The sequence below is a fragment of the Echinococcus granulosus genome (assembly GCF_000524195.1).
Source record: "Echinococcus granulosus chromosome Unknown EG_S00062, whole genome shotgun sequence".
NCBI lineage: Eukaryota > Metazoa > Platyhelminthes > Cestoda > Cyclophyllidea > Taeniidae > Echinococcus > Echinococcus granulosus.
In genome coordinates, this window is record NW_020170442.1 from 388,891 (window position 1) to 400,312 (window position 11,422).

At 38.8% G+C, this 11,422-nt stretch overlaps 2 protein-coding genes across 2 annotated transcripts in view; both read left to right on the plus strand. All coding sequences in view use genetic code 11, as the record gives it.

The window, feature by feature from the left end:
* EGR_06731 (Putative fat-like cadherin-related tumor suppressor) overlaps positions 1-782 on the plus strand; it is a gene marked incomplete at both ends in the record, with an annotated part of 4,196 nt that extends 3,414 nt beyond the window's left edge. Inside the window, one exon of the mRNA XM_024495980.1 lies at positions 607-782. Coding sequence (XP_024349640.1) covers positions 607-782 — 176 coding nt within the window. The remainder of the gene's footprint in view (positions 1-606) is intronic.
* Positions 783-8,563: 7,781 nt separating this feature from the next.
* EGR_06732 (hypothetical protein) lies at positions 8,564-11,416 on the plus strand (the record flags this gene model as incomplete). Its single annotated transcript, XM_024495981.1, has 3 exons — positions 8,564-8,711; positions 11,088-11,324; positions 11,373-11,416. The coding sequence occupies 3 exons, from the start codon at positions 8,564-8,566 to the stop codon at positions 11,414-11,416; spliced, it is 429 nt and encodes a 142-aa protein (XP_024349641.1).
* Between the last annotated feature and the right edge of the window lie 6 nt (positions 11,417-11,422).

Consider the following 11,422-nt stretch of genomic DNA (forward strand, 5'->3'; position numbering starts at 1 on the left):
AAGGGTGGAAATCGTGAAATTTAGAACAATGCTTTGAATATCCGAGACATCTCCCCCAACAAGAAGCTGGAGTGAATAAAGTACGCTGCCATAACTCCAAACACTTGGTAATCACGATATATTTGTACTTTAATCTTACTATGAATAATGAATGAAAGTGATGAGCCGTAAGAAGTCAAGCATTATGTCCTATATAGTGGCGAAGTTGGACGTTCTCGTAAAAATATTTTACGTGGCACATTCAGCCGCATTACATGTTCGATGATTGGATTTACTGAAAACATCAATCTTTGGTGTCATCTGTGGCGATTCACTCGAGACATGAAAACAGGTATAGAGGTAGGAATGCGATGACAGTTTTGGTTAGGTTGGGGAATTGTCGCAGAATTTCCATTACCAACTCTGCAATTTATAAACTTATCCAGCTGTTGCCGTTTTAATTAAAAATTCCTAATGGTTCATGTTCTCCAGATGCTTAGATAGCAGAAAATCACTATGTGAAAATGCTAAAACGAGTTCAAACTTTTTTTAAAGTAAAGAAATATACCCAAAAACGGAGATAGTGGGTAAATCTTTCTGCTTAATAAAGTATTATTCAAACAAAAGGAATAAGACTTGGTGGCATAGCTGACGCTAACAAAGCTTTGGATAATTGTAACTGGAAGATGGGAAGTGCATCCGGCTTTCGGCCAGTGGATCAACTTGCATCAGTTACGGGTGGAATTTGGGACAGGAGGCTGGGTAAGACGAATTACTTGAACTATCAAGGGTCGTCCAGTTAGTAAATTTTTTGTATGGTGTACCTGCTGTCCCCTTTTGGGCCACTTACCTGTGGGTTGCAGGAAATGTGAGAAATTGCGAATGCCACGGCGTGAAACTCCCAGAGTTGCCTAGGCTAATGTGCCAGAATCAGTCCACTTTATCGTTGAGAAAATCTTTTAGCGAATTTTCATGCTTGGATCTGTGATAGGCTTGCAAAAAGTTAAGGGAAGCTGCGTTTTGAGAAGTAATTTTTTTTACAAGTGGGAAATTTAATTTACCGCTATCTGATGGAAGATATATGTTTCGGATATTTTTCGCGTCTGGCAACTTTGTTCTACTTTATTAAAATTAGGCGAAGAACCTACCATGCGCACAATTCCCATTTTCAATTTTTACCGACCCTACTTTTGATGAATATTACGTTGAGTTTTAAGTTTCGTTGCACAGTTTCAGCAATAACTTATGCAGATCTGCTCTCCTTTATAAGGTTGATCTAAATCTGGTCAGAGACCTTCAAATTTTCCCAAAGCCACTCAGAATGGCATCTTTACTCAAAATTTATTTCCTGTGACTTTTAAGACCTTTTAAACACCATGAATTTCATCGTATACACAGACTAGTCGCCGATGCCTTCTGAAAACTATTCCCCTGGAAGTTGCAATAATTTAGCAATGTTAGCAAAAAAATACGCTATAGTATGATTTGATGCTTTTGAGACTGAATTAAGGTGGCTATGCAGTGGAAAAAGCGGAACACGGTATCAAGATGTCTTCCTTTCCTTTTCTTTAGTCCACTACATAGACTGACCCATTTTGGCTGTGCGAAAGGTTTTTTCTCAAGTTCATACTCTTCACGTAATGCATTCTCCTTTATAGAGACGGTGGACGGGGTTGAATTAGAGGTGGATGCCATTCAGATGAAGCGCCTGCGAAACGCTGGCAGAAATTCGGGCATTTTTGGGGAAGACACGCTCCTCGTCGACATTCATTGACAAACTTTGCCTCAAGGCGATGGATTGTTTCGATGGTGCCCCTCACTCCTTCCTCTCCTCACCCACTTTATCAATTGAGAATCCCCGCCTAAACCACACGACTTTGTAAATAGAGCCCACTTTGTTGCAAGGATCTTGCTCTTGCTATGAAAAGCGGATTATTAGATGAAGGGGGGGGGGGGGGGTTTAACTTAGGTGTGAGTATTATTTGGTTTAATCTACAGAAAAGTCCTTATTTTTGGATTTCAAAATTTAGTTGCCCATTTTAATAACTGCACTTCCTGGTGAACAGTGAAGTCGATGATCCAAACCATATTGCCCCCAAAAATGGAGTGAATAGGAAAAATGACTGAAGTGACCAAAAAGGAGGTGGACGCGGAATTAGTATGTTCTGTTCTCACGGATTTTGGTAACTTACATATAAATGAAATCGGTGTTCCCGCTGAGATGCGCCTATACAAGGTTTCACGTCACTATTTAGCGTATTTACCCAGATCCAAGCCTATATGGCGATGGGACACTTTTGGAAGCACTATCAATGAATAAGTAATCGTAAATTTTTGTGAAAATGTATTTGGTTGGGATATTCATACGTGATATTAGTAACTACAATGTGAAATGGCAGGACATATTGCACTCAGGCGGCAACCTAATCACTCCTATTTTACTGTATACTGCTGCGTCGCTGGCAAGGGTTCTTTTGAAACCGATCTTGTCAAATCTATGAAGCGTGTTACCATTGCTTACATTGTATTCAAATACTTGAAAAATATCATAAATATGGCTCACCCCCTGCTTCCACATCATTGTCAAGATTGTACACGCATAGAGCACGCTGCCAGGTACTGTGAGGAATGATTTTATTATGAGTCTAATTATCCACGAAAGTCAGTTCCTGGGCTGTTGCGGGATCAAGGAACAAGAATGTGAGGGTATATTCCTATCAGCTCGTAATAACGTTTGACCTGTTTCCTTAAGAAAGACGGAATGCTCGATCTAAAAAATCTGCTACATCACCATTTTATAAGGCATATATTTCGAGTGAGATTTTTAGGTGAAAGTAAACGTATTCTCTTTAATCACTTCCACCGACAGCGTGTTGTGGGAGAGTTGTTTCCGTGTCTTCTTCAATTTATGATTGCAGAATTTTTGCTCTATTGGGTGAATATGCCCCTGGAGAAGGTTATTTTAAAGGTGAATCATGTTCTTCATTATAATGCAAGGCAAAAATAGCCCGTCAGAACCCCCCGAAAACGTTAATTAATTATTTATGGGGGTCATTGTTGTCTTGACTTCATATCTGATAGAGAGCGGTTTGCCAGGGCTTGGTGTTCCAAGGCTTTGCTTTTTCAGGTGCGGAATTCGCGCCTACACTAGACCCCTTCAGCCACCAACGTTGCACATTGTCAATCTACTGTTGCAATTTGGTAGGCTTTAAACTACTTATCAACAGGATCGAGTGTGTTTTATATATGCATTTGACGCACTAAAATTGCAGACCACCGGGCTACTCATATAATCACATTTACCAAAAAATATGGAAAATAGAGCCAAATCATTCCAAAAATACAAACAACAAATAAAATGATTGAAAATAACTACGAAATTATGTAGTTTTTAAAACGACTAGAAAGTCACAAATTTGTGGAATACGTATTCAATCATGGCAACGGTTAGGATACTTTTCAAACCGGTCCTGATTTTGAAGTAATATTCAAAGCTTGTGCCAAATGCAAAAGTAGGGTTAGTTCGTTTTTGCTAAATAGATGGTGGAAGCAATTTTGCAAGATTAAATGCATTTTTACGACCACGAGAAGATTCGCTGTGGTGCTTGGCAAACAGCGATTTACAACACGTTGAGGACATATTCTCGATATCTGCAATTAAATCGCCTTCACACTGGTCCTGTCTGAGAAAAAAAGGCGACATTTTCTTCAAATTGCTTTAATAAATTAGGACCTGCACCTTTGGTTTAAAAAAATTCCTGCCAAATACACAAAAAACGAATTTTGCTCAGTTCCTGCGATTCAACAAAACAGCTAGTATTTATTACTGCACATTTTTCTACCTACTTACTTTATGTACATATACATAACTGACGTTGAATAACTCGCTGATTTTTACATCGCTACTGACATTGATAGCACAGAAGCTAAGTATGGATTAGTCTGTCACAAATTTTTTGAATTTAAGCATTTATAACATTCCGGACTGTCTGAAGTAGTTGTCGTGGCTCACGCATCTTGGAAGCATCCTCATGTATCACATCAAATATCAACGTGCATTCTGGGATGTGTGAGAAATTCAAACAGCTTTTTAACTATCTGAGGTAGGGGATAAAAATTGTTGCCACAATATGGATGATTATTATTAGTAATTGATCATCACAACGAAAGTTAGACAATATGTGAGCCTTTAACTGCAAACTCCAATTTACTTCATGTATCGCAGATTCGTGAACTTCAACCCAACCCTTGGGATACGATATTGGCGTACGTGTGAGCTTAACCATGGGAGATTCAATCTCTGTGGATTTTACTTCCGTCTTGGCACCGTACTTTCCCCCCTCCCCGCAAAACTATCTGCGCATCAGTGATAAGCTTTCCTTTTACATTGGTGTACCTCATTACGATTTCGGGGATGGCTCAGGGAGCTGCAGAAAATAAATGTGTTTGTATTTCCATTTTGGTCCTCGGTGTCTGTCTAAAAAAAACTGGACAATGAAAAACGAATTCGTTGATTTGGTTATTTATCTGAGATACGCATCACACGTGGAAACAATGAATGGTAATGCTATAGAATGTACATAAATGATGTTGATTTTCAGCCTGTGCGGCATCTTTGCACTGGGATACTAAGCATTTCAAGCCGTCATATGGATGCGGACACAGTTAAGCACAAATAGTCTGCAAAGTACCGTTACAGATAAGACTCTGCAGAGTTTAATTTTACAGGGAACATGGGAGAACTTTCCCATCATTCGTATGCTGGTATGATATCGCATTGGCCATATTTGAGGTGAAAGAGTACGACTTTAGAGTACTTAGAGAAATTTATTTGATCGCCTTCAAAGTTAGTTCGCTGAAACTAAATGCACTTTTATGAATATTTTAAAATCCCCATTGTACTTTTGCCACCTCCTTCAAACCCACTCAAGACATAGTAAACTCTTAATGTTATCAGTTTGCAAAGCAAAGACTTTGATGGAGGTAACACATCATGGCTGTATAACATTGCCGTGCAATAAAGAAGCTATTAATACAATATGTATTAATCAGCCTCTAAAGGGGCCATAAGTAGTCATGAAATCCCCTAATTATCCCATTACACATCTCAATGTCCTCCATGAGTCAATTCAGAGAGGTGAATTTCCTAAAGTAATTGAAGACAACTTCCAGCATTTATCTGCACGCTGCTCTAAGACGTCATAAGGTCCATAGGTTTGCTGCATCTTTCATGTCTAATTGATCCGATTTCTCTGCTACATTCGTATAAACAAATGTCAAAGCCTTGTTCATCACCCCTAATTGCTTTGAGCACCATATTCTGCCAGGCAGACGTTTTTGGAAGGTCCCAAATAAACGGGAAGTGGACAGATCTGTATCATTGCCTGTTGATATGACTTCATATTCAGTTAGTTACCTGGCTGGTAGGAGATTCGGTTTGATTAAAGGATCATTTGAAAATTTAAATGGAGAGTTGGTCTTCAGGAGGAGGGAAGTAGAGAATTGTTTGCTTCATCCTTCCAAAACCTTTTCGTCAATAACACACCCTCAGGTTACTTGATCATTCGACCTAGTTAGTGAAGTTTTTGTGTGAACATCCTTGATCAGTGATAGGGTAAAGACAGCTGTGGAGATTTAGATGCTATTGAAACGACTTTAAAAAGACGGTAATAAGGTCATTTTGGGCTGGAGTTTTAATAATTTTTTTTTTTGAAAAAGACTTAATTTTGAGGAAACAGTAAATATTAATCAATGTGAATCTCTGAAAGGATTTACTCCTAGCACATTAAAAGCACTACTACGTTGTGTAGAATGCGATTATTTTTACTATTAACCTATTTATGACTGTCTACTTGTACCCTTATTTAATGTGAAAACTCCATTTCAATATGTACTGATGTCATTCACTCATAATTCAAAGTTTTTGATTATTATCAACTGATCGTTCAAGTTTTATTCAAGTGGCAAGATTGATGGTACGAGTTTAGGCTACAAATCACAAGAGTCTTTGGACCGTCTGAAGTGAGATATCGGAAAAGCTGATGTCACGCTTGCTTTCTGAGTGAAAGCGTGATGAGTGACAGGTTTTAAACTGTCACACTTTTCGTTAGCATAAGCACTTAGAGACGCCATTTAAGCTGTTCTGATTCGTTAAGTGTAATAAATTTCTTGCTTCGCATTTGCCTCGCTGAAAGTATCTTAAAGAGCAAATTCTCTGTATAATCATGTCAATTGGCGGAATTCATATGGAAGACACTGCTGAATGGTATCTCTAACCTACTAGGGTGGGTTTGATCTCAAAGGACGCCGTTGAATAAGTTTGACTGTGGCACCTTAGTGAGAAACGAAATACAAATGACTGGCAATAACAACAGGAATTTGATTCCAAATTGGAGATGCAAATGTACTTTATTTAACATTGTGCTAATTTCAGCACTTCCTTAATAGTTTATACTTTTCAAAATTCGCTTTAATTGAATGAAAGCAGTTTCCAGACGTTGCATTTTAACTATGGTGGTTTTAAATATTTTATAAGCTGGATTATAATACCTCTAGGTTTTTTTCCTCTCTGGGGGGTTCTAGTATTGCTTCATGCAGCCGTTTTAATGGCGAGAGTTTGCTAAAGCAATTATTCAGCAGTTATGTAGAGCCCATCAACTGGGTGACCTTAGCGTGTGATGTCGGACATAAAGAATACCATCATATAACTTCATGCAAATCAGCAAGGTAAGTGTTAAATTAACCGTCAGTAGTGGGCAATATTCCCTTTCCAATTTTGCTTTCACCGTTTAGTAGCCCAAGCATAACAGGCGGTGCTTCCACTAACCATTAGAGGAGATCTCTTTCGATAGGTGGGCTATGATCAAGGGTCGCCTCGCTAATATGCCCTTTCGCTGAGGCTTCGAATGGGTTGGATCAACCGGGGGTTTGTAACCACGGCATAACTGAGAGCTAATTTCTAAATGGAATAAGCAGCTTCCACTCGTGGATGATCAATTGACAGATACTGTATAATTAGTCGGGGGATGGAAGGCGACAGAAATTACACATCCAGTAGAGCATAAGTGTACAATCAGATAAAATATAGACTTTAAATCGGCGTACATTATGGGTGAGCCGTTTTTCATTTAGACTTAAGAAATGTTTTAATTATTGCAAGAACAACGGTAATTTCTCAAAGAAATATAAGCGCTAAAAGTTAACTGCTTCGTTACACACCAATTTCGTAATTTCTGACATTTACACTTAACATTAGGAATAAGTGTACGAAAAGAAGCGCACTATTTGGATAGGCACGATTTTCAAATGCACGTTAATTTACAAGTGATTTTTGAGTCAGTACCCCTTTTGTTGGAAAAAACCCTACGATAAAGATAATTGACTTGCAATAATGCTTGTAAGGAGAGATCCAGCTTTGTAGATGCAGAAAAATCGTTTAAACTGAAGAAAAACCATCATTAGTGCATATGCCCCGAAACGTCTCTCAATGATGTGATTTCGACTTCGACGGCGTTCTTTCAGTGCCAGGTCAATGAAGTTTGAAGTACAGCTTGTATGAAATGGAGGTTCTCCTCCATTAACAGATTATTGCTTTTAAAACTTAGGCAAAAGAAGTATTTACCCAATAAGAAATACCGTTTGATAAAGTTAAAGAAAACCCCTATGAAGGCAAGTGCTAAAGAGTCCTACCAATTCGCACCTGTTAGCTGAGGACCAGGAGCCATCAGGTAGCTGTTAGCAAAGTCTATCTCTGCACTTTCTACCTCAGTAAAAAACGGAGTTTTATCAGCAAAGATCCTCACATTGGCTGTTTGCCCTACGACATTTACAAATTTCGGTTGATTAAGCTCAAAGGACAGTGGCGCCTACCACACAACACTGCAGAGAGTTGACAATTACGGCGCGATCCCTTGCTGTGTGCATGAAGTACCGCCTTCCGACCCTGCGAACAACTCCATTTGTGGGTCGAGTGTGTGTGTGCGTGTATGTACGATGGCATATTAATCACCACATCGCCCTCATGCCCAACTGCGCCTTTGAAACCGGTCTCATGAAGGTTGAGCCAGAGGCCATAACTTACGCCGACTGCTACACAGCGTCATTCAAGACAGACGGCAGTAAACAAGGGGTGGTGAAATGAACCAATTCGTTACCTTTCTCCTATTAAACTCGACTGCCGGCTGCTACCATGCAAGTAGGATTCATTCGTTCTTCTCGTCCATGCACTGTTAACTATTCTAATTTCAGAATATTTGAATATCCGTAAAAAAGCTTACCCCCAACTCTACTATTTATGCTTGTTGGTACTTGGAAAAAGCTATCGTCTCGACAACTATTCGTTTAGCCACGCCTTCAACATCTCTTCATTTACACTTTAAATATTTTTCCATCCCTAGTTGTGTGTGAATTGATAGGGTTGATATGGTGAATCATAAATTTCGCATACCATGTAAAGTGTATATTCTGTGTTGTTAATTCTGCCAAACCTTCAACGGTCACTCTGTTAGTGAGCAGCAAGTCAATGTCACTTCACATTTACAAAAACACGTGAATTTTGTCAGCACGTGGCGATCAGTAGATTGAAATGGCGCACATGGACAGGATAAGCATCAGCCGTCTCTTCGATCCTCGCAACTTGGGTCACTTTCGTACCGATGACCTTGAAACTATTCTCATTCTAAACGGGTTCTACCCCTCGCGTGAGGACATTGAACAAGCAAGAGAAAAGTACGGTGAGCTACGCTGCGGTGTTGGGCTAAATTATAAGGAGTACCAAATCTTATTATTTATATTTTCTGGTCCCCGTTTGAAATTTATAGGAAAAAAGACCTGTCTCCTTTAAAACAATTAACTCGTTGTCAATTTTCTAATCTTCCAGACAGTCATAAGGACATTAGAATCGGAAGTAACGTTAATCGTACCATGGGGTGACATACATCACACGCGAGGGAATTTCCAGCTCTCTTGGGGTAAAGATGAGCTTACGATTATTTTGGCTTTAGGCAGCCTTTTTTATTCTGTAGCCAAATAATCCTACTGATGAACTGTTTTCTTTTCAAACACGCTGATCAAGCCAGTTAATTTCTGCTATTTATACTCAAAGGCCATGTGAGAAGAGCTTTGAATAGATAACCTCCTACTCCACTGCAAATTGCCCTGATTATTCTATCAGTTTTCAAACCTTTCCTTTGATGGATGAATTAGCAAACATCTATTCATGTCATAGTTTCTTTTGCAACCATGTGACGATTTTGAGAAGCCAACAATGCCTGGATCGGTCTCAGGTATTAAGCGAGTTCGGAATGTTTCGAAGGTAAAATTTCAAAATTTAGTGCTGCCGGAAGCGCTTATACAGCCCGTTAGATATGGCAACAAACTTACAAAGGAAGAATTTGACCCTATTATTTTTTAAGACCTAATCAGAGCGTTCATGCCGAATTACCAACATCTTCGTCGGTATGTGTTAAAATGACCTATACTCCTCGAAAGCTCTGTGACGGAGTTGAAAACGAACTATTTGGTGGGCATTGATAATTAGATATGTGCCTTATAAATTAAAGGATTTTTTTGGAGCTGTCACATCAAACTTCGGCTAGGCTATCGATAAAACGGTATTTTTATTTTTTTCCGGTAGAGATTTTTAAATCACGCTTCTGTACTACTTTTTACCCACCAGTCATAAATTAACTGCAGAGCGCTCGTGAAATTGGTTCAAGGAGCTCTTTATCTGCTATTCTTAAGATAATTGTATAAATTCTGTAACGTAATGCCTTTGTAAAAAGTAAAACGGATACCCAGCTACATACGTCTGTGTATATGCATACATAACGGCACATCCTGCCATTGTTATGATAAAAAATCATGCAAGTTTACCTTTTGTCTCGTTAAATTTAAATTGACTTTTTCACTTAAGTGACGTTCACTTGATGATTTTTTCTCAAGACTGAAAATTGCCCCATTTTGAATACCATTTCTGCGTTATCAGCAACTGCGTTGTAACCCACTGTGATCACTGCGGAGAACGTGTAGCGTGCTTCCAAAAATTAGTCGCTTTTTGCTCAAAATGGTTTAAGTCCTTTTGACCTATGTTAATAAAATGCACAAGTAGCACAGCAACTTACTACTACTTTCCGGTCAGTTGTCCTGGTTATGAACTAATGCGGACCACAGGAATTCCAACGCGAAGGTGTTTGCAAGAATTTTACCCAAACACTTCTCATTAGCAAACAAGCTTAGTTTAAAGCATAAGTTGAATTGGTGCGAGATTAATTAAGGTAAAGGACGACTTAAGAACTATGTTGACGCCATTTAAATATCTCACAGTATGATAAAAGTGAATTTCATAACAAATACGTGGATGCTTGTCTGCCAAAAAGGGTAGTGGATCGTTGAGAAGTCCATAAAGCCTCGATTAAAACTACCCTGACATTACCATAGATAAGTTTGATTCTTTTAAGTCATGAAGGGGTTCAGTTCCTCCATTCCAGACCCACGAAGAAGAGCAGTTAGGGAAAAAGATGCCTGAAAATTGCAGCCCATACGAGTCAGTATCAAGATTTAAAATCAGTCAATTTGGTCTCTTGCTAATTTTCTAAAAACTTGAGGATTTTTATTTCGTGAAATCATCTCCAAGGCAAATTTGCTTTAGCTCAACTCACAACGCGAAGGTAAAATGGGAACAGAAGATAGCTGTTCTGTTAAATGAAACATTTTTGTAGCTCATATATCTTCTGGAACAAGTTTTCAGAAATTTGAATTTAATCGCAATCCCATTAAAAGTCGGCAAATCATTTCTTCCGTGGTTAAATTGTCCGAAGCAGCAGTGCTCAAATTTCAAAATAGATAAGTACATCCCATCCGTACAAAAGTAAATTTAGAAGTTCTTCTAGGTTAGCATAGTTTATGCAACCATTCTTCTTTTGAATTGAAATGTCATACCCCTACTACCTGCGAATCATTCTGGTTCTTTATTTTGTGAACTTCAATGCACATGTGCAATCAAACAAGGTTATATTAATTACAGTTTGTTAATCGACCTAGACATTTGCTAGCGCATCCATAGCTCCGCCTGGACACCAAAAGAAGTTTAATTTTATTTGCCTTTAAAGGTGACGTTGTATCGAAGAAACAGGTAGAAGATGAGCTTTGCAAGCAGAGAAAAAAACCACCGATCCAAATGAAGATCCTCTTCGACGAAGTCAGGGATATATTGAATGTGCAACGCGGCTGCTTCAGTAGAGAGGATTTGATCGCTTTGTTTGCAGAACAGAAGCGACCTCTCAAAGAGCAGGACGTAGACACACTGTTAAATGGCATTTGCGATAAAGGTGTTGTCAAACTGCGAAGTAGGTGAACTTTAAACCTCTAATAAGCTTTGTTTTTCCTTTCTACAGGTTTTCTTGATAGACTGGCAAGGCCAGTGAACACAAACGAATGAACGAAA